This window comes from Pseudophryne corroboree, chromosome 2 (assembly GCF_028390025.1).
Source record: "Pseudophryne corroboree isolate aPseCor3 chromosome 2, aPseCor3.hap2, whole genome shotgun sequence".
In the NCBI taxonomy this organism is placed as follows: domain Eukaryota; kingdom Metazoa; phylum Chordata; class Amphibia; order Anura; family Myobatrachidae; genus Pseudophryne; species Pseudophryne corroboree.
Window position 1 is genome coordinate 876,304,134 of NC_086445.1, and position 23,108 is coordinate 876,327,241.

The window sequence follows — 23,108 nt, forward strand, 5'->3', positions numbered from 1 at the left end:
ATAAAGAAATCATTGTTTTTTCTTTAGCAAAACATATTTCAGATATGGTAGTGTTTTAGTTATTAATATATACGTATTTTGTTTAAAATAAGCAATCTCTTAGTATAAAGTCTCTTTAATATAGAAATGTCAGTCTTTCTCTAACAGAAAGCCTGGTGGGAAGGCAGTATTGCAGTATGTAGGTATTTTGGATAAATAATGTTTTGTACTGGCAGTTTAATATCTTTTAGAAGATTCCTGGAAACATGGCTGTTTCTCCCTAATTGTCCTTTTACAGAAATACAAAGCAGAAAAGAGATTATCTCTGGGATCAGGTAGCACAATAACAAGAGCACCTTATCACATGAATCAGCAAGACAGCTCTGACCTGTATTGGCAGTGTATTATCAGATAAATAAAATAACACACAGATGTAATTTCCCAAATTTTGGTTTTATTAAAAAGATGTTCTTGCTTGGAATATGTTATTACAGAGATGGAATCTTTCTGTCACTCTCAATACAGAACACCTTAACTGCTTCGCTGCAGAGCTGCTGAAACAGGGAGCCTGGAGACCAATATAGTGCATGACAGAACAGAGTATATTTACAATATAGAGCAACAGATAGTAGAAACATATTTTTAAACGTACAGTAGCGCTTGTGTTTGGGGTTTTACTTTTTATACAGCATTGTATATGACAGTTTAAACACGTCTTAAGTGTAATCTGGTACTTATTAACTACTCCGAATTCCTTTGCTATTACTAAATTGCAGTATACAGTAGAAGCTTGCCCTGTTATCTCAGTGAAACAAATCTGTTCCCAACCTTTATCAGATGTAACAAACAGCTAAAACATAAATCATAGATCCCAGCACTAGGCTAGAGGTTAATTTTCTACATTGTCACCCAAAGCATATGTGTAGGGGTAAGATGGAACAGGGCACTACAACAGGTCAGGTTGTCAAATGTGTATTACAGATGTTCTGCCCAAATTCTCCAATGTGGTGTTTTCTCCTATGTAGTGTTTGCTCCTACAGAATGTGCTCCTATGTAGTGTTTGCGTCTACAGTATGTGGTGTTTGCTCCTATGTGGTATTGGTTCCTACAGTATGTGGTATTGGTTCCTACAGTATGTGGTATTGGCTCCTACAGTATGTGGTATTTGCTCCTACAGTATGTGGTGTTTACTCCTACAGTAAGTGGTGTTTGCTCCTATGTGGTATTTGCTCCTACAGTATGTGGTGTTTAAGCCTACAGTATGTGGTGTTTGCTCCTATGTGGTGTTTGATCCTACAGTATGTGGTGTTTGCTCCTACAGTATGTGGTGTTTGCTCCCATGCGGTGTTTACTCCTATGTGGTATTTTCTCCTATAGTATGTGGTATTTGCTCCTACAGTATGTGGTGTTTGCTCCTATGTGGTGTTTGATCCTACAGTATGTGGTGTTTGCTCCTACAGTATGTGGTGTTTGCTCCCATGCGGTGTTTACGCCTATGTGGTATTTGCTCCTACAGTATGTGGTGTTTGATCCTACAGTATGTGGTGTTTGATCCTACAGTATGTGGTGTTTGATCCTATGTGGTATTTGCTCCTACAGTATGTGGTGTTTACTCCTATGTGGTATTTGCGCCTACAGTATGTGGTGTTTGATCCTACAGTATGTGGTGTTTGATCCTACAGTATGTGGTGTTTGCTCCTATGTGGTATTTGCTCCTACAGTATGTGGTGTTTGCCGCGACAGTATGTGGTGTCTGTTCCTACAGTATGTGGTGTTTGATCCTACAGTATGTGGTGTTTGCTCCTACAGTATGTGGTGTTTGCTCCTACAGTATGTGGTGTTTGCTACTATGTGGTGTTTGCTCCTACAGTATGTGGTGTTTGACAATAGAGCAACCAATGACCAAACAGTTTCCTCCAGTCACCTACATTGTCTGTTCCTCTATCAGTAACCCCAGTGTGTCATCACAGATTGCCTTGCAGTGCATTGCTAGATATGGTAAATGGAGCATACTGTAAACACTGTAGATATAAGATAGTTTTATTGCACTCTGGTGCGATCCTCAGGGGCTCCTATAACAATGTACAGGATGTTCAGATTAGATCTAATTTACAGGGATAGCAGTTTGCCCTAACCCCACCATTTTAGGCCAAACACCACCATTTTACTTCCTGAACACTGATCCTCCACACTTTTCCCCAGTTGTGGGATATCACACGGGAGACTAAAATGTACACCTGTACACCTTACAACTCGAGAACAGAGCTATAAGATGAATAGTGGGAAAGTATTGTTTTCTTATTTTAGCTATTTTGTTTCTATATAAACCCCATAAAATACATATGTTTATGTTTAAATTTGTTCCATAAAAAAACAACAAAACAATGGAACATTCATTTGCTAATGCAAAGAAATTAACATGTCTCTATTAAATGTGAACATTTGGTCTGGTCATGGAGTGGAGAAGAACCTACACCGACAGTCTTGTAGTGGAACAGAATAACCATTAACACACAACGGGGGTATCCTATTAGCTGCGGTAATTTGCCAAATTAAAACAAAACAGGCTTTTATCGCGATAAAAGCCCGATGGTCACTTTGGGGTATTCAATTATTACTCCACTTTTTTTGTTCAGCAAATCAGCCCTATTTGCGCAAAAACACATAGGGTCCACGGGGTAGCTATTGCGGAAAAAATATTCTCATCGGGGATTTGGTTCCGCCTGCCTGAGGCAGGTAAAACCAAATCCCCAATAAATAACAGCATTGGGGCTAAAAGGGTAGCCCTGTCAGCGTTATTTACCACGGCTAACAGGATACCGCTGGGAGTATGCAAGCAACAAGTTACTATTAAACATACAAAGCAGGTAGCGCAGGCACTGTGTTATTTTTATTCATATGTTAGCTGGGTGGTGGAAGTGAGACCAGGGACGGGGAGTGTGTCTTCTGCATTTTCTGAGAAAGCTCCATAAGTGAGAGACAGGTGAAAGCCCAGTTATAGAGGTGTTCTGCTGGGATAGAGCCATGTTTCCAGACTGCGCCTCTGGGAATACCTGAAACATATTTCACAAAATCAATATTAACAATGTTATTTTCAAACGGGGGTGGAGATGGGGGGTTAGGGGTTTAAGAATGCAATAGAATTTTACATAACACCACAGTGTTTGATATATTCCCTGTGTGCAGCAATAGGAAAGAGATTTTATCATGAAGTAGGAAGTTGAGGAATGTCTAGCTATTTACTAAAACTGGAACTTTTCTAGATGTTCTAACCATGTCAGTATAAATTTCTATATGGGTTGTGGCCTTTACACTGCCAGATTACACACAACAGCCTGACTGTCTCCCCGGTCTTGGAGCATGTGTGAGAATGGGCACGTATAGCACATATATTCTGACATTAAAACTGGTTCTGGAAGGTCATCTGTAGCTTAGTTAGTAGATTGGTAGACCATGATATATAGACTATAGAAAGGATAATAGAGACATTATTGGTCATGTTCACCTAGAGTTACATTTACGGCATTTGCAAGTGAGCAGTTTTAATCCTGAAAGTTAAAATGACAATGATAATAATAATAAAAAATTTAAAATCGGTTGCGTTTTGCATATACTATTGCTAAGTAAAGGTAGCCCTTAGTCACTAAAGCAACAAAAGCCTCCTGTAAATGGTAATCCCCTAAACCTTTTGGTCAAGAGAAAATGATACCCAGGGTCCAAGCCCCTAAAAGCCTCATATTGGAACCCCAGATAATGTTCAAGGGATAACACCTGGAATAGAATCTCATAACTGGCTTTCTGTAACATGTGCAGCATTTCCTGTAAGTCCATATACGCATGGCCTGGCAAGTCCCTGCAGTGACCGGTCTTCTCCCTGTTGGGTCACAGATTGGTACTCCACAGGTCTTTTTTGAAAACCAATAAAAATGAAATAAACATTAATGATATGTAAAAACAGAGAATGAATGTGTGCATCCTGAGCTGCACAAGAGCAGAAACCTTATTGGCTCCAGTGAAAGCTCTGCAGCATACCAGAAAAGTAACACATGCCTCCATGTTTGCACATGCAGATTCCTTTTTGCGCAGTGAAATCACAGACTTGCAAAGCTTTCAGACTGTTCCTACCAGTGTGTGTTACCCAGGCAACCGGCACATACTGGCATCGATTCAAAGTTGTACGCAAGTGTGTTACAATTGCATCTGCCGTAATCATCATCAGCAACATCAATATACCTTGTGCATGAGTTAGAGATGAGCGCCGGAAATTTTTCGGGTTTTGTGTTTTGGTTTTGGGTTCGGTTCCGCGGCCGTGTTTTGGGTTCGACCGCGTTTTGGCAAAACCTCACCGAATTTTTTTTGTCGGATTCGGGTGTGTTTTGGATTCGGGTGTTTTTTTCAAAAAACCCTAAAAAACAGCTTAAATCATAGAATTTGGGGGTCATTTTGATCCCAAAGTATTATTAACCTCAAAAACCATAATTTACACTCATTTTCAGTCTATTCTGAATACCTCACACCTCACAATATTATTTTTAGTCCTAAAATTTGCACCGAGGTCGCTGTGTGAGTAAGATAAGCGACCCTAGTGGCCGACACAAACACCGGGCCCATCTAGGAGTGGCACTGCAGTGTCACGCAGGATGTCCCTTCCAAAAAACCCTCCCCAAACAGCACATGACGCAAAGAAAAAAAGAGGCGCAATGAGGTAGCTGACTGTGTGAGTAAGATAAGCGACCCTAGTGGCCGACACAAACACCGGGCCCATCTAGGAGTGGCACTGCAGTGTCACGCAGGATGTCCCTTCCAAAAAACCCTCCCCAAACAGCACATGACGCAAAGAAAAAAAGAGGCGCAATGAGGTAGCTGACTGTGTGAGTAAGATAAGCGACCCTAGTGGCCGACACAAACACCGGGCCCATCTAGGAGTGGCACTGCAGTGTCACGCAGGATGGCCCTTCCAAAAAACCCTCCCCAAACAGCACATGACGCAAAGAAAAAAAGAGGCGCAATGAGGTAGCTGACTGTGTGAATAAGATAAGCGACCCTAGTGGCCGACACAAACACCGGGCCCATCTAGGAGTGGCACTGCAGTGTCACGCAGGATGGCCCTTCCAAAAAACCCTCCCCAAACAGCACATGACGCAAAGAAAAAAAGAGGCGCAATGAGGTAGCTGACTGTGTGAGTAAGATAAGCGACCCTAGTGGCCGACACAAACACCGGGCCCATCTAGGAGTGGCACTGCAGTGTCACGCAGGATGGCCCTTCCAAAAAACCCTCCCCAAACAGCACATGACGCAAAGAAAAAGAAAAGAAAAAAGAGGTGCAAGATGGAATTGTCCTTGGGCCCTCCCACCCACCCTTATGTTGTATAAACAGGACATGCACACTTTAACCAACCCATCATTTCAGTGACAGGGTCTGCCACACGACTGTGACTGATATGACGGGTTGGTTTGGACCCCCCCCAAAAAAGAAGCAATTAATCTCTCCTTGCACAAACTGGCTCTACAGAGGCAAGATGTCCACCTCATCATCATCCTCCGATATATCACCGTGTACATCCCCCTCCTCACAGATTATCAATTCGTCCCCACTGGAATCCACCATCTCAGCTCCCTGTGTACTTTGTGGAGGCAATTGCTGCTGGTCAATGTCTCCGCGGAGGAATTGATTATAATTCATTTTAATGAACATCATCTTCTCCACATTTTCTGGATGTAACCTCGTACGCCGATTGCTGACAAGGTGAGCGGCGGCACTAAACACTCTTTCGGAGTACACACTTGTGGGAGGGCAACTTAGGTAGAATAAAGCCAGTTTGTGCAAGGGCCTCCAAATTGCCTCTTTTTCCTGCCAGTATAAGTACGGACTGTGTGACGTGCCTACTTGGATGCGGTCACTCATATAATCCTCCACCATTCTTTCAATGTTGAGAGAATCATATGCAGGGACAGTAGACGACATGTCCGTAATCGTTGTCAGGTCCTTCAGTCCGGACCAGATGTCAGCATCAGCAGTCGCTCCAGACTGCCCTGCATCACCGCCAGCGGGTGGGCTCGGAATTCTGAGCCTTTTCCTCGCACCCCCAGTTGCGGGAGAATGTGAAGGAGGAGATGTTGACAGGTCGCGTTCCGCTTGACTTGACAATTTTCTCACCAGCAGGTCTTTCAACCCCAGCAGACTTGTGTCTGCCGGAAAGAGAGATCCAAGGTAGGTGTGACAGGACGATACCGTACGGAAGCACTCGCAGCTTCCGCGTCCCGTTGACTGCGCACAGAATGGAAGGTCAAGCCGCACGAGGCCTGACCACATAGGGGATTCCCGCTTACCGTCAGTAACCGCCTGTTACTGACTCCACCCACTGCGCTGTGGGCGGGTTCTCGCTGCCACCACCAAACTCCTAACCTGCCGTGGCGTTTGGAACCACGGTTCTGCTCTGTATGTGCCGACGCACTGCTTTACCACACCTGTGTGGTGTCGACGAATCCCCACTAGCCACTTGCTAGGCCTCTACCGGTAGCTGGCGGAAGGCGGAGCTTGGAGACGTCAGGTGCTTCCCTGGACAGCCGGAGAACGGGGCTAGGTTTGGCCTAACCCTGTTGGTCACAAGATGAAGCAGTCTTCTTGAGGCAAAGGTGTTTATTGCTCAAATAACCTTTAAAAAGGCTCCTCCCTATTGCTAGGGGCAACGGCATACAATCAAGATCTTTTCAGCAGAAGAAGATGTTACAATACTACCATCTGGAGGCACACAGGTCTCCTTTTTATCTCAGTTCTACACACAGTACCACAGGGGGGTAAGCCCTCCCTGTCTTCTCCAACCAATCAGGTTATCGCAGAAAATATAAAGAAATACAAGTTTACAATTCAAAAGTTAAGAATTAGATAACGCACATTCCTGCTCCTCTTCATATATAACCAAACCAGTGTGCTATCCCAAACACAATCTGATTATCATGTTCCTGTCTCTTTCACAAATGTAAATGTAACTTGCATTTCAATTGCATTCACCCTCTCACACATAGACAACGTTCTTATACTGTAAATTAAACATAATCTGCATCACACATAATGCAGCCTAAGAAATCTTACATCAAACTGTTGTTGAATGAAACCCACTAGTTTGCATTTGTGAAACACAATCTGATTAACATGTTCCTGTCTCTCTAACATCTCCATGCAAACCCAGTTCACACAATATTCAGAGAAGACAGCAACAAATCCTTTCACCTGCATGTGTCTATAAAGTTACACAGACGCATCTCAATCTCAAACAAATGGCTTGTCCATACACCCCTTTCCAGGTGCCAGGGTCATCAGCATCTCAATCCCTAGGTGAGAAGCTTCCAAGCCATTTGTCCACAAACGTAAATGCATTTTAAAACCAACACAGCTTACACATTCCTTCTAAGTGCTGGCATTTGCTGCAATGTAAATGTGCAGTCTTACAACTGTGCCTATTGCCTTAAATATAACATTGGTGAAAACACAGTATTAAATATATTTTTAAATACCCGGTGCCTAGCACCCACACTACATTTAAAGATGGCGCTTAGCACCAGTGCACAATTTTAAAGTGGCGCCAAGCGCCCATTGTCCCTTAATATGGCGCCGGGCACGAGGATTAACACCTTCAGTGCCGCAGCCGCCATTACACGTGTGGCTGGTTGGTCTCTCCGGCCACACTCCTCCCCCCCCATTCAAGCGGGTCAACCAGGGACCCATGTCCCAACGATTTGGGTCCTGGTCCCGCAGTCCGTTGGGGTAAAGGGGACGCTACCTGGGATGTGTAGGCTCTGGCCTAGACAGTTCATCCATAGTGTAGTGGGCCTCTCTTCGTGTGTGCACAATGTTCAAATAGTCCACCTGAAGTCCAAGTTCAAGGCTCCACCACAAAAGTCTGTCCAATTTCCCCAAGGTAGGTTGCCGCCACCTAACAGGTGGGTGGTAAGTCACCACGGCGGGGGGCTGGTTACAAACAAGTGCCACCCACGGTGTCCCAACTGGGGCATACCCCACCTCCCACAATAGCAGTATACTGCTCAACCAGGCCACAGGGTGCTCCTGCCCATATGGCTCTTTCTGTCTCGGTACTGCTCCCAGTCCGTGCAGTGGCGCAATAGTTCGTAACACACAGTCCTGGTCAAGAATGTGCGCCATCAGCACTGGAGCGGGTACCCGAGCCTCCTTCAATGACTGGAATGCCAACTCGCAAGCGGGTGCAAAGTCCACTGACTTGGGAATGCCCTTCCTAGCCATCTCTGTCAAGGGGTTCACTACAGGACTAAAGTCAATGACAACATGTCCGTAGGGCCTTACAGGTTCTAAGGTCAGTACCGGTCTGGGTGATGTGGGTCGGGGACAGCCTCTGGTTGCCTCCACCCCCTCTGGGTTGGGCCTACCCCTGTCTCCTCCCACATGGTGCCCCAGGCACTGCACCTCCGTCATACCTATCTGGCAACTGTCTGCCCTAACTGTCAGACCTGCCCTCCAATCCTCTTCTGTCGACCTTTGACTCGGGAAACCTACCCTGTCACCTAGGCCTACTCTTTCCTCCTCGTCCGCTACCTGTGCCGCAGTGATGGCGGCCAGACCACCAGCCTCTGGATCCTGTGTGGCATCCACTACAGGGAGGCTGCGTGTCTTCCCCGATCTACTGCGCACAGGCAGGGGACCTGCTATGTCCACAGCAACTTGCTGCAAGGGTTCTCCTATGGGCAGAGGCCCAGAGACAACACAAACGCCGGAGTGCCCCGGCTGCCAACGCATGGCACCAGCCTTACAGTTGGTCTGGGCGTCATCCGACATTCCAGACCAGGGTAAGCACTGTGTCAGGCACTTTAGGGTACGGTCTGTCTCCGGGTTACTGTCCAAAGGGGTTTCACTGGCAACCGACACCGGTTGCGCAGGAACTTTCCCTGAGGGGACCAGTTGGACACATTCCCTATCTGGTCTATCCCCTCCCACTTTCCTGGCTACCCTGTACCTTAACCCTTCCCGCCAGGTCAAACTTCCTGCCCCAACCCTGTCAAGGCCGCTGCCAGAGTGGCGCCTCATGCCTTTTGGGGATGGGTCAGAGAGTTGAGCCTCCCTAAACTCCTGCCTGTGGCCCTCAATCTCTCCTAAATTGGGACACTCTACAGGGGGATCTAGGTGGGAACTACTAGGGTCAGTCTGGTAGGGGTCAGTCATGGAAAAATCAGTGTGGTTTCTCATACTCACCGCCGGAGTTGGCAAACCACTTGGGTCAGGAGCATCATTGGGCACCCCCACAGGATCAAACAAGCTGGAACCGACATCCTCTGCGTTGCTAGGGGACGTAGGCATACCAGAGGCAAAAGGCATGCGGGGTCGATGTACAGATCTAGCCGCTGTAATCTTTTCCTCTGGGCTGGTTGATGCTGTGGTTGGCTGTGTTGGCAGTTGTCTAGCAGCTGTAGTCTTTTCCTCTGGGCTGGGCTGTGCTGGAGTAGCTGATGTCAACGGTGGTTTTGGAACTTGACTCCGGGGAATGGCGCCAACAAACATAGTGACGATCCCACCACCCAGATCATTTCCTAGGACCACATCAGTTGGGAGACCATCCATGACGGCAACTTCTCGCAACTCTGGTCCAGCTCCCCAGTCCAGGTAGACTCTTGCCATGGGAACCGCTTTTTCTGTTCCTTCTGCCAGGGTGACCGTGGCAGTGTGACCCTGCAATACTGCAGCAGGATCTATAAGGTGGGGGCTCACCACAGTGATTGAGGCCCCAGAGTCTCTTAGGCCTTCTCCCTGCAGGGGTCCCACGTGGACTGGCTGCAGGTGCCTCCACATGTTGTGTAGGGGCTGTTTGGCCATGCAGGTGACTCTCTCTGCAGAGTGCACCTGTCTCTCGCCACACTCCATCGGACTGACTGGAGGGGGAACAGTCTCTGTAGGCTCATCTCCTCTCGTCAAACAAGCGAGCCGGGCTCCAGCACTCAGATTTGGGGCACGAGTCTGGGGTGCTTGGGATGCAGGACAGTTCATCCTCAGATGTCCGATTTTCCCACAGCCGTAGCACTTCTTCTCCAGTCGTGGCACCGATGATCTCTGATCAGTTGCAGGGACGCTGCGGTGCGGTTGCTGGCCAAGAGCACCCGGGTTGGAAGATGCTTGTCTTTGGGGGTGATGAGCTGAAGAGGGGGGTCCCCTTGGTGGTACAGTCTGTTGGAGCTGGCTGCTGGCGGGGCGCTTCTGCCCCCGTGGCCGAATTGCCACATACTTGTCGGCTAATTGGGCAGCCATCTTTAAGCTGGGTGGCTCTCGATCTAGCACCCACTCCTTCACTTCCTGGGCGCACCGGCGGTAGAACTGCTCCCTGCAGATCAGGTCGATCAGTGCGTCCCATGTAGTGGCTTCTGAATCCTTCACCCACTTCACCACGTACTGCCGCAGCTGGGTGGCGAACTGCTCATGGGTGCTGCTAGGATTCTTGGGCAAGTCTCTGAACTTCTTCCTGTAAGACTCCGGAGTGATGAAGAATCGCTGGAGGAGGGCCTTCGCGACTTCGTCGTAGTTCCCACAGTCCTCCGTCGCCACTCCTCGATAGGCCTCCAAGGCCTCTCCATGCAGAGTGGGTACAAGGTGTCTCACCCACTCTGACTTGGGTAGATCATGTAGTTTACAAGTCCTTTCAAAAACTTGCAAATGTCCATCAATGTCCCCATCACTGTCTGCAAACTTGGCAAACTGAACTCGTCCTGATCTGTGTACAACAGCTGACAACGGCTCCCGGGGTACCACGGCTTGTGATGCCCGCTCCGCATGCCACATCCGAATGACAAGCATGCGTTCTTGCTCCGTTGCCCTTTCCCCCAATTCCGCTAGCCGATCTGCTAGGGTATCCGGGCCGCCCCCCCTGGGACGTTGGGATCCTGGCCCTGCTAGGGATTGCTGGGAAACATTGCTGCTGTGAGAGAGGGCGGGGCTTGTGGTTCTCACCGGTTCCTCACGAAGGTCCACTGTTGGGCCGTCCTCTGCGATGCTGACGCCGTCAGTGCTTTCCACCTCCGCCCGATGAGACTCCTCCCAGCTCCTGAGCGCCGCCTTCATGACGCTTCTGGACGCGTTGAAAGGGATATCCACACCCTTGTCCTGGCATACGATCTCCAGATCATCCTTGGACATTCCGCTGAATTCCGCCATCTTGTGCGTTCTCCTGCGCTGCAGTTACTCCTCTCCTGAGTAACTCGGCTTCTCCAATCGGGTGATGAAAAGCCGCCTGGGATTATCCCACCACTATGCCACCAATTTCTGTGACAGGACGATACCGTACGGAAGCACTCGCAGCTTCCGCGTCCCGTTGACTGCGCACAGAATGGAAGGTCAAGCCGCACGAGGCCTGACCACATAGGGGATTCCCGCTTACCGTCAGTAACCGCCTGTTACTGACTCCACCCACTGCGCTGTGGGCGGGTTCTCGCTGCCACCACCAAACTCCTAACCTGCCGTGGCGTTTGGAACCACGGTTCTGCTCTGTATGTGCCGACGCACTGCTTTACCACACCTGTGTGGTGTCGACGAATCCCCACTAGCCACTTGCTAGGCCTCTACCGGTAGCTGGCGGAAGGCGGAGCTTGGAGACGTCAGGTGCTTCCCTGGACAGCCGGAGAACGGGGCTAGGTTTGGCCTAACCCTGTTGGTCACAAGATGAAGCAGTCTTCTTGAGGCAAAGGTGTTTATTGCTCAAATAACCTTTAAAAAGGCTCCTCCCTATTGCTAGGGGCAACGGCATACAATCAAGATCTTTTCAGCAGAAGAAGATGTTACAATACTACCATCTGGAGGCACGCAGGTCTCCTTTTTATCTCAGTTCTACACACAGTACCACAGGGGGGTAAGCCCTCCCTGTCTTCTCCAACCAATCAGGTTATCGCAGAAAATATAAAGAAATACAAGTTTACAATTCAAAAGTTAAGAATTAGATAACGCACATTCCTGCTCCTCTTCATATATAACCAAACCAGTGTGCTATCCCAAACACAATCTGATTATCATGTTCCTGTCTCTTTCACAAATGTAAATGTAACTTGCATTTCAATTGCATTCACCCTCTCACACATAGACAACGTTCTTATACTGTAAATTAAACATAATCTGCATCACACATAATGCAGCCTAAGAAATCTTACATCAAACTGTTGTTGAATGAAACCCACTAGTTTGCATTTGTGAAACACAATCTGATTAACATGTTCCTGTCTCTCTAACATCTCCATGCAAACCCAGTTCACACAATATTCAGAGAAGACAGCAACAAATCCTTTCACCTGCATGTGTCTATAAAGTTACACAGACGCATCTCAATCTCAAACAAATGGCTTGTCCATACACCCCTTTCCAGGTGCCAGGGTCATCAGCATCTCAATCCCTAGGTGAGAAGCTTCCAAGCCATTTGTCCACAAACGTAAATGCATTTTAAAACCAACACAGCTTACACATTCCTTCTAAGTGCTGGCATTTGCTGCAATGTAAATGTGCAGTCTTACAACTGTGCCTATTGCCTTAAATATAACATTGGTGAAAACACAGTATTAAATATATTTTTAAATACCCGGTGCCTAGCACCCACACTACATTTAAAGATGGCGCTTAGCACCAGTGCACAATTTTAAAGTGGCGCCAAGCGCCCATTGTCCCTTAATATGGCGCCGGGCACGAGGATTAACACCTTCAGTGCCGCAGCCGCCATTACACGTGTGGCTGGTTGGTCTCTCCGGCCACAGTAGGTTTTAAATCTAGGATCGAGCACGGTGGCCAAAATGTAGTGCTCTGATTTCAACAGATTGACCACCCGTGAATCCTTGTTAAGCGAATTAAGGGCTCCATCCACAAGTCCCACATGCCTAGCGGAATCGCTCCGTGTTAGCTCCTCCTTCAATGTCTCCAGCTTCTTCTGCAAAAGCCTGATGAGGGGAATGACCTGACTCAGGCTGGCAGTGTCTGAACTGACTTCACGTGTGGCAAGTTCAAAGGGCATCAGAACCTTGCACAACGTTGAAATCATTCTCCACTGCACTTGAGACAGGTGCATTCCACCTCCTATATCGTGCTCAATTGTATAGGCTTGAATGGCCTTTTGCTGCTCCTCCAACCTCTGAAGCATATAGAGGGTTGAATTCCACCTCGTTACCACTTCTTGCTTCAGATGATGGCAGGGCAGGTTCAGTAGTTTTTGGTGGTGCTCCAGTCTTCTGTACGTGGTGCCTGTACGCCGAAAGTGTCCCGCAATTCTTCTGGCCACCGACAGCATCTCTTGCACGCCCCTGTCGTTTTTTTTAAAATTCTGCACCACCAAATTCAAGGTATGTGCAAAACATGGGACGTGCTGGAATTTGCCCATATTTAATGCACACACAATATTGCTGGCGTTGTCCGATGCCACAAATCCACAGGAGAGTCCAATTGGGGTAAGCCATTCTGCGATGATCTTCCTCAGTTGCCGTAAGAGGTTTTTAGCTGTGTGCGTATTCTGGAAAGCGGTGATACAAAGCGTAGCCTGCCTAGGAAAGAGTTGGCGTTTGCGAGATGCTGCTACTGGTGCCGCCGCTGCTGTTCTTGCGGCGGGAGTCCATACATCTACCCAGTGGGCTGTCACAGTCATATAGTCCTGACCCTGCCCTGCTCCACTTGTCCACATGTCCGTGGTTAAGTGGACATTGGGTACAACTGCATTTTTTAGGACACTGGTGAGTCTTTTTCTGACGTCCGTGTACATTCTCGGTATCGCCTGCCTACAGAAGTGGAACCTAGATGGTATTTGGTAACGGGGGCACACTGCCTCAATAAATTGTCTAGTTCCCTGTGAACTAACGGCGGATACCGGACGCACGTCTAACACCAACATAGTTGTCAAGGCCTCAGTTATCCGCTTTGCAGCAGGATGACTGCTGTGATATTTCATCTTCCTCGCAAAGGACTGTTGGACAGTCAATTGCTTACTGGAAGTAGTACAAGTGGGCTTACGACTTCCCCTCTGGGATGACCATCGACTCCCAGCAGCAACAACAGCAGCGCCAGCAGCAGTAGGCGTTACACGCAAGGATGCATCGGAGGAATCCCAGGCAGGAGAGGACTCGTCAGAATTGCCAGTGACATGGCCTGCAGGACTATTGGCATTCCTGGGGAAGGAGGAAATTGACACTGAGGGAGTTGGTGGGGTGGTTTGCGTGAGCTTGGTTACAAGAGGAAGGGATTTACTGGTCAGTGGACTGCTTCCGCTGTCGCCCAAAGTTTTTGAACTTGTCACTGACTTATTATGAATGCGCTGCAGGTGACGTATAAGGGAGGATGTTCCGAGGTGGTTAACGTCCTTACCCCTACTTATTACAGCTTGACAAAGGGAACACACGGCTTGACAAATGTTGTCCGCATTTCTGGTGAAATACTTCCACACCGAAGAGCTGATTTTTTTTGGTATTTTCACCAGGCATGTCAACGGCCATATTCCTCCCACGGACAACAGGTGTCTCCCCGGGTGCCTGACTTAAACAAACCACCTCACCATCAGAATCCTCCTGGTCAATTTCCTCCCCAGCGCCAGCAACACCCATATCCTCCTCATCCTGGTGTACTTCAACACTGACATCTTCAATCTGACTATCAGGAACTGGACTGCGGGTGCTCCTTCCAGCACTTGCAGGGGGCGTGCAAATGGTGGAAGGCGCATGCTCTTCACGTCCAGTGTTGGGAAGGTCAGGCATCGCAACCGACACAATTGGACTCTCCTTGTGGATTTGGGATTTCGAAGAACGCACAGTTCTTTGCGGTGCTTTTGCCAGCTTGAGTCTTTTCAGTTTTCTAGCGAGAGGCTGAGTGCTTCCATCCTCATGTGAAGCTGAACCACTAGCCATGAACATAGGCCAGAGCCTCAGTCGTTCCTTGCCACTCCGTGTGGTAAATGGCATATTGGCAAGTTTACGCTTCTCCTCCGACAATTTTATTTTAGGTTTTGGAGTCCTTTTTTTACTGATATTTGGTGTTTTGGATTTGACATGCTCTGTACTATGACATTGGGCATCGGCCTTGGCAGACGACGTTGCTGGCATTTCATCGTCTCGGCCATGACTAGTGGCAGCAGCTTCAGCACGAGGTGGAAGTGGATCTTGATCTTTCCCTAATTTTGGAACCTCAACATTTTTGTTCTCCATATTTTAATAGGCACAACTAAAAGGCACCTCAGGTAAACAATGGAGATGGATGGATACTAGTATACAATTATGGATGGACTGCCGAGTGCCGACACAGAGGTAGCTACAGCCGTGGACTATTGTACTGTACTGTGTCTGCTGCTAATATAGACTGGATGATAATGAGATGTAGTATGTATGTATAAAGAAGAAAGAAAAAAAAACCACGGGTAGGTGGTATACAATTATGGATGGACTGCCGAGTGCCGACACAGAGGTAGCTACAGCCGTGGACTACCGTACTGTGTCTGCTGCTAATATAGACTGGTTGATAATGAGATGTAGTATGTATAAAGAAGAAAGAAAAAAAAAACCACGGGTAGGTGGTATACAATTATGGACGGACTGCCGAGTGCCGACACAGAGGTAGCTACAGCCGTGGACTACCGTACTGTGTCTGCTGCTAATATAGACTGGTTGATAATGAGATGTAGTATGTATAAAGAAGAAAGAAAAGAAAAAACCACGGGTAGGTGGTATACAATTATGGACGGACTGCCGAGTGCCGACACAGAGGTAGCTACAGCCGTGGACTACCGTACTGTACTGTGTCTGCTGCTAATATAGACTGGATGATAATGAGATGTAGTATGTATAAAGAAGAAAGAAAAAAAACCACGGGTAGGTGGTATACAATTATGGACGGACTGCCGAGTGCCGACACAGAGGTAGCTACAGCCGTGGACTACCGTACTGTACTGTGTCTGCTGCTAATATAGACTGGTTGATAAAGAGATGTAGTATGTATGTATAAAGAAGAAAGAAAAAAAAACCACGGGTAGGTGGTATACAATTATGGATGGACTGCCGAGTGCCGACACAGAGGTAGCTACAGCCGTGGACTACTGTACTGTGTCTGCTGCTAATATAGACTGGTTGATAAAGAGATGTAGTATGTATGTATAAAGAAGAAAGAAAAAAAAACCACGGGTAGGTGGTATACAATTATGGACGGACTGCCGAGTGCCGACACAGAGGTAGCTACAGCCATGGACTACCGTACTGTACTGTGTCTGCTGCTAATATAGACTGGTTGATAAAGAGATGTAGTATGTATGTATAAAGAAGAAAGAAAAAAAAACCACGGGTAGGTGGTATACAATTATGGATGGACTGCCGAGTGCCGACACAGAGGTAGCTACAGCCGTGGACTACTGTACTGTGTCTGCTGCTAATATAGACTGGTTGATAAAGAGATGTAGTATGTATGTATAAAGAAAAAAGAAAAAAAAACCACGGGTAGGTGGTATACAATTATGGATGGACTGCCGAGTGCCGACACAGAGGTAGCTACAGCCGTGAACTACCGTACTGTGTCTGCTGCGACTGGATGATTAATAATGATATAAAAAATATATATATATCACTACTGCAGCCGGACAGGTATATATTATATAATGACGGACCTGCTGGACACTGTCTGTCAGCAGAATGAGTTTTTTATAGAATAAAAAAAAAAACACCACACAAGTCACACGACGAGTGTTTAACTTTTTCAGGCAATCACAATATAGTATACTACTAACTATACTGGTGGTCAGTGTGGTCAGGTCACTGGTCAGTCACACTGGCAGTGGCACTCCTGCAGCAAAAGTGTGCACTGTTTAATTTTAATAATATGTACTCCTGGCTCCTGCTATAACCTATAACTGGCACTGCTCCCCAGTCTCCCCCACAATTATAAGCTGTGTGAGCACAGTCAGATATATACATAGATGATGCAGCACACTGGGCTGAGCAGTGCACACAGATATGGTATGTGACTGAGTCACTGTGTATCGTTTTTTTCAGGCAGAGAACGGATTATATTAAATAAAACTGCACTGTCTGGTGGTCACTGTGGTCAGTCACTACTAAACTCTGCACTCTCTACAGTACTCCTAAGCTCCAGTAAATCAAGTGTCTCTGTCTCAAATCAATCTCACTCTCTCTCTTCTAATCTAAATGGAGAGGACGCCAGCCACGTCCTCTCCCTATCAATCTCAATGCACGTGTGAAAATGGCGGCGACGCGCGGCTCCTTATATAGAATCCGAGTCTCGCGAGAATCCGACAGCGTCATGATGACGTTCGGGCGCGCTCGGGTTAACCGAGAAAGGCGGGAAGATCCGAGTCGCTCGGACCCGTGAAAAAAAACATGAAGTTCGGGCGGGTTCGGATTCCGAGGAACCGAACCCGCTCATCTCTAGCATGAGTACACTCAGCTCATCATAGCCCCCAGCTGCGTCTACACACCATTGGAACAATAAACCTACTATACGTACAAACACCCCATTACCACTCAGGTACACCCATTCAGCTGCAATTGAGATGCGTATGACTCTGGATCACCTCTGCAGTTACATACCCTTGGCTACGAAGCATGCACAGTACTAATAATCACATGACTTGTGTGCAACTCTGTAGCAGCCAATTTGCTTAATAATGAATATGTAACAACAAATAAGTCATTTACCTTTAACATACTTAGCCAGGATCTCCGGGTTGATCTGTACAGACTGGGCTGTGGGGTCAAAGTATAATATCTTCCGAATCAAATCACTATTTAGTTTCTAAAAATATGAAAATAAGTAATATAAATAAATATAAATAAAAAATAATGTAGTAGTGAAATATTGTCCTTAGGAACATAGTGCATCACCAAGCATGTAATATACAATGATGTTGGTCACTTCCTGGTGGGGATACTTTCTAAAATAAACACTAGTATGTAATATATTTTTCTATTTGTAACAATTTGACAGAGAAAGTTAAGGATACAGTTATTTTGGATAAGAAAGATCCACAAGCTTATACTTTATCTACAATTTATGAACCACGTAGTTGCTAAATGGACCTTAGACTATGAATCCATGTGTTTTTGCTATTCAGATAATCATTTTTGAATCTTTTTTGTCATTCTGCCAATGCAGGCAGTTACAGTGTTGTGGTGGGGCAACAACAGCTGCAGCTGTCGAAATTGATAGTTGCCGTTGTCAGAACGGTCAGTGCCACTGACTGTTCATACACTGCCTGCGTATCGGCGTGCTACCTTGTTTTTACTATTCAGATAATCATTTTTGAATCTATTTCTCATTCTGCTACTGCCAATATGTACTGTGCTGTCTGCTAAGATGTGCATATAGTGCACATCTCCTCAATACATGGGGGAGAAGCGACATAACGTACGCTGATACCACTTCTCCCCCATCGCCCATTAATACATCTACCCCAAACTTCTTCACAAGACTCAAGAAAATTGTGACCCCCGAAAAAAGATCAATGTTTACTATTACACAGACATCTGTACTCTATATATCAGGAGACAGGGGGCCTGATACAGATTTGTACACACATGCCAATGCAGCTGCGATTTATCTGCCTATGGACTTCCTGACCATCACAAGTGAAGCAGCCCAGAAAAGAACAGAAACGCCCACTGGAGCCATCATAAAATCTTCTGCAAATGCGCACATATACACAGCATCAACGCAGAAACGAGGAACATCGACTCTCCGAGTGAGGCTATTGTCATACAGACAGCTACAGCAGTGGTGACACTGGTGCCATGTTTCTCTATGTACATGATTGCAGCTGAAGGCAGAAACACACCCCGAGAGCAGCCGTGACACACCTGTGTTTTTGCTGCTGCTCCCCATTATCTCCCCCAAACGTTCCCTTCCTCTCAATTACTCTGCCCCAAACGTTCCCTTCCTCTCTATCAGTCTGCCCCAAATGTTCCCTTCCTCTCAGTCTGTACCAAACGTTCCCTTCCTCTCAATCAGTCTGCCGCAAACGTTCCCTTCCTCTCAATCAGTCTGCCCCAAACGTTCCCTTCCTCTCAATCAGTCTGCCCCAAACGTTCCCTTCTTCTCAATCAGTCTGCCCCAAACGTTCCCTTCCTCTCAGTCTGCCCCAAACGTTCCCTTCCTCTCAATCAATATGCCCCAAACGTTCCCTTCCTTTCAGTCTGCCCCAAACGTTCCCTTCCTCTCAATCAGTCTGCCCCAAACATTCCCTTCCTCTCACTCTGCTCCAAACATTCCCTTCCTCTCAATCAGTCTGCCCCAAACGTTCCCTTACTCTCAATCAGTCTGCCCCAAACGTTCCCTTCCTCTCTGTCTGCCCCAAACGTTCCCTTCCTCTCAGTCTGCCCCAAACGTTCCCTTCCTCTCAGTCTGCCCCAAACGTTCCCTTCCTCTCAGTCTGCCCCAAACGTTCCCTTCCTCTCAATCAGTCTGCCCCAAACGTTCCCTTACTCTCAATCAGTCTGCCCCAAACGTTCCCTTCCTCTCTGTCTGCCCCAAACGTTACCTTCCTCTCAGTCTGCCCCAAACGTTACCTTCCTCTCAGTCTGCCCCAAACGTTCCCTTCCTCTCAATCTGCCCCAAACGTTCCCTTCCTCTCAAGCAGTCTGCCCCAAACGTTCCCTTCCTCTCAATTAGTCTGCCGCAAACGTTCCCTTCCTCTCAGTCTGCCCCAAACGTTCCCTTCCTCTCAATCAGTCTGTCCCAAACGTTCCCTTGCTCTCAATCAGTCTGTCCCAAACGTTCCCTTCCTCTCAATCAGTCTGCCCCAAACGTTCCCTTCCTCTCAGTCTGCACCAAACATTCCCTTCCTCTCAATCAGTCTGCCCCAAACGTTCCCTTCCTCTCAGTCAGTCTGCCTCAAACGTTCCCTTCCTCTCAATCAGTGTGCAAATAAATTCTCACTGCAAGCTGCATCGCAAAGTTACTTTGGCATGTGCACAGTGCAATTGCAGTGCATGTACAGTCTACCACTATTCTCTCAGTTGCGTGAACATCGGAATTGCGTACAAATCTGAATCAGGCCGAGAGTGCAGCATGTGTGTAAAATGTATGGAGTTCTAGACTTCACAAATTACCTACCAGTTTGCATTGATTCCAGCTGTGAATCTCCTCTGATTCATCCCAGGCTGGGCAAAAGAAAAGCAGCACAGCCTTGAGGATACTATGTACCATTACAGGGGGCTCCTTATAGCTCTTCAGTTCAGCAAAGGACTGGTGGTCCAGCTTGCTGACACACTGCCTCAGATCCTGCAGCATGAAGCGATGAAATAGGACTCCCACGTTCCTCTGCCTGGACACTTGTTCTGCCTCTGCAATCACAAAGCAGGCAGGTGGAACAGACACCTGAGACAATACACAAAGGGGGTCAGTCAGACCTGAACGTAGCCGCACGTCTGTACTCAGCGGCTGCATTCAGGTGGTCTGCGCATGCGCACTTGCCGTAGTGTTTGTGCGTGACCTTACACATTGTGGCTGCATCCCAGAAGGAGTCATCCGCAGTGTGATTGACAGTGGTGGGCGTTCGCGAGGCAGTGACGAGGCAATGGGGGGCGTAGCGTTCAGGGAGCATTTTCGGGGCGGCTGTGTTACGTCACAAGCGCAGACTGGTTCGATGCATCTGCAATTTACTTGCAGACTCATCACGAGGCGGCGCTACATATGCTGGGTGGCCTTGGCCTGTGCTTGGCGGCGGCCCCCAGCATCTGAGGAGATGGACGCAGATCTGGCTGCGTATGCAGCGATCTACATCCATCTCTGATCCATCTCTGAATTAGGCCATTTTTCACAAGTTATTTCACATACTGTACATGGAAATGTTTATTTTTCCTGCTTTTATTTATTGATCATGTAAAATATTCAAATCAATGTAGGAGAAGAAATTGGGCATGCATGTTACCTGTTTACAACTTGTACTAATAGCTATATGAATGCATATGGTAATGGTACTCAATGCTTTGTTTTGCCTTTAAGAAGGGAATCTAGGATTCTGCTGTACAATGTAACTCTGCACAAGTTAATATTTATAACTAGGCACTAAAAGTAGTTTACTAATTGTAAAAGTACAAACCAGCAGGCAGGCTCTTTGTTAATGTCACACACCTAAAGAAAGTGCATGGATTAGCAAGCTAAAATGGTGCTCTCTGCAGTGGTGGAAGAGCCGTACCTAGGGCCTAATTCAGACCATGTCGCTGATGTGCAAAAATCGCTATGAAGAGATTTTTGCACATCCTCCTCGCATGCACATATGCCGGTACGTGCATGTGCAAGGTCCTAAACTGCGTTCTCTCCAGAACGCAATTTAAGATGGGGGGGGGGGGGGCGGGAATGGGGCATCGATGCCACGTTTTGTTGGCCTTGATGCTCCGTTTATGGGGCATGGTCCGTGCAACGGACAGCTTCTGGGGTGGGTCGCGGTGGCTGCGTGATGTCACACACAGCCGCAGCGACCCTTAACATGGCAAGTAGCTATCTGCCTTCGCAGCTAGGCTGTGTAAGCAGAGGGCTACTCGAAACATGAGAAAGCATCGCCGCCGTGCGATGCTTTTGCATGTCTGCAGGCAGAGCCGGCCTTAGTTATAGGCAGGCTAGGTATTTGCCTAGGGCATCCAAGCATGTCTAGGGGCACCCAAGCATGTCCCTGCAGTATTTCATGCTGGGAGGGACAGTCTGCAAACTATCTGTTGCTTTCTAAATATTTTCAATCAGTACTTGTATACACTGCTGTTTACATTTCAAATAGAATGCACACTGTCCCTTGAACTTCCTCTGACATGCTTGAATGCCCCTGACTTGTGAGACCTTAGACAGCAGAAGCCCAGTAACTGCAATTCCTGGACCTGTGACATTTTCACTGACTATATAAGTTTATTACTGGATGGCTCCTTATGATACCACGTGTATTCTGGAAGACTGCTCCACATAAATCTGACATCACCTTGTGCACATGGGGGAGGGGGACCCTGCTATCCTGTGTCCCTTATCTCTGTGCAACCCCTGGTGTCTGCAGGGACATAACATGGGCAGTGTTCTCCGCACACTTTATTTCTCAGTCAGTCCATGCTGTAAAATTCCCTTACCATCCAGCACTGTAACGTGGTCAGTAAGTTGCGTTGCGCTATTTCTATATGAAACGTCAGTGCAGCGTGACTTTCAGATGCATCAGACTGGAGAGCAGAGCATACTGCTCCCGCAGTATAAAATAAAGGGCATGCAGTTGCCGGGAGTAACAGACACCAGCAAACACACTGAACAGTGAAGAGAATGGACAGTTGCTACATGTTTGATACTGGTCTTTTTGTATAACCAGCAAGTATGGCAGTATCTGGACTTTGCTGACATCTGTGTCCAGCAAGCTAAAATAAAGGATGAGGCTTGCAAGGGACGGCATACCCTATGAGGGCACATCCCTTGTACGGGTGCCCCTTTAACGGGTGCCACCCCATCTCACAAAACGCAGTCACGGATCTAGGGAGCTGCATGGGTGCACACACTGACTGCAAGCACACCAGCAAGCAAAAGTAAGTTTTATAAAAAAAAAAAAAGCTACTAGCACTACTAATGTGGGGCATATGTGTAAGGTGAATTGCTGTGTGGCATTATGTGTATTAAGGGCATTACTAATGTGGTTCATATGTATAAGGTGCATTACTGTGTGGAATTATGTGTATTATGGGCATTACTGTGAGGCATTATGCAGGGTTGAACTGGCTCACAGGGGTACAGGGTAAGCCCCCGGTGGTGTTGCTGGGTCTAATGCAGAACTAGTGGTGGTGCTAGGGGGCACCAGTCAAAATTTTGCCTAGGGCATCAAATTGGCTAGGGCCAGCTCTCTCTGCAGGGGGGACTGGATCTGGCATGCAGGGTGGACTTGCCCTGTGCTGGGCGTCCCCCCGCATGTCAAAGAATTTGATCGTAGGTGTGCGTTTTTTCACACATCTGCAATCAGGTCTGAATTAGGCGCCTAGTTTTGTGGAGTATTACAAACACAGAATTTGTTTTGTGGAGTGTGATTGTTGAAATGAGAAAAAGGCCTGGGGTCATTGCATTGCTGTGTGGAAGGGTGCACAGGCATTTTCATCCTGCTACTGGACATGTGTTTTGTACTAGCAGTCCTATGCTAGGCCTCCAT

General features: G+C 47.3%; 1 protein-coding gene across 3 annotated transcripts in view; it reads right to left on the minus strand.

Annotated features, from left to right (window-relative positions):
* Positions 1-413: 413 nt before the first annotated feature.
* The window catches only part of EFCAB5 (EF-hand calcium binding domain 5), a 154,390-nt gene continuing 131,695 nt past the window's right edge, over positions 414-23,108 (minus strand). For all 3 annotated transcript variants that reach the window (XM_063955958.1, XM_063955959.1, XM_063955960.1), the window contains exons 19-21: positions 20,060-20,289; positions 17,647-17,743; positions 414-3,032 (exon numbers count right to left, since the gene is read on the minus strand). In XM_063955958.1, coding sequence (XP_063812028.1) covers positions 2,881-3,032; positions 17,647-17,743; positions 20,060-20,289 — 479 coding nt within the window. In that variant the 3' untranslated portion in view covers positions 414-2,880. The remainder of the gene's footprint in view (positions 3,033-17,646; positions 17,744-20,059; positions 20,290-23,108) is intronic.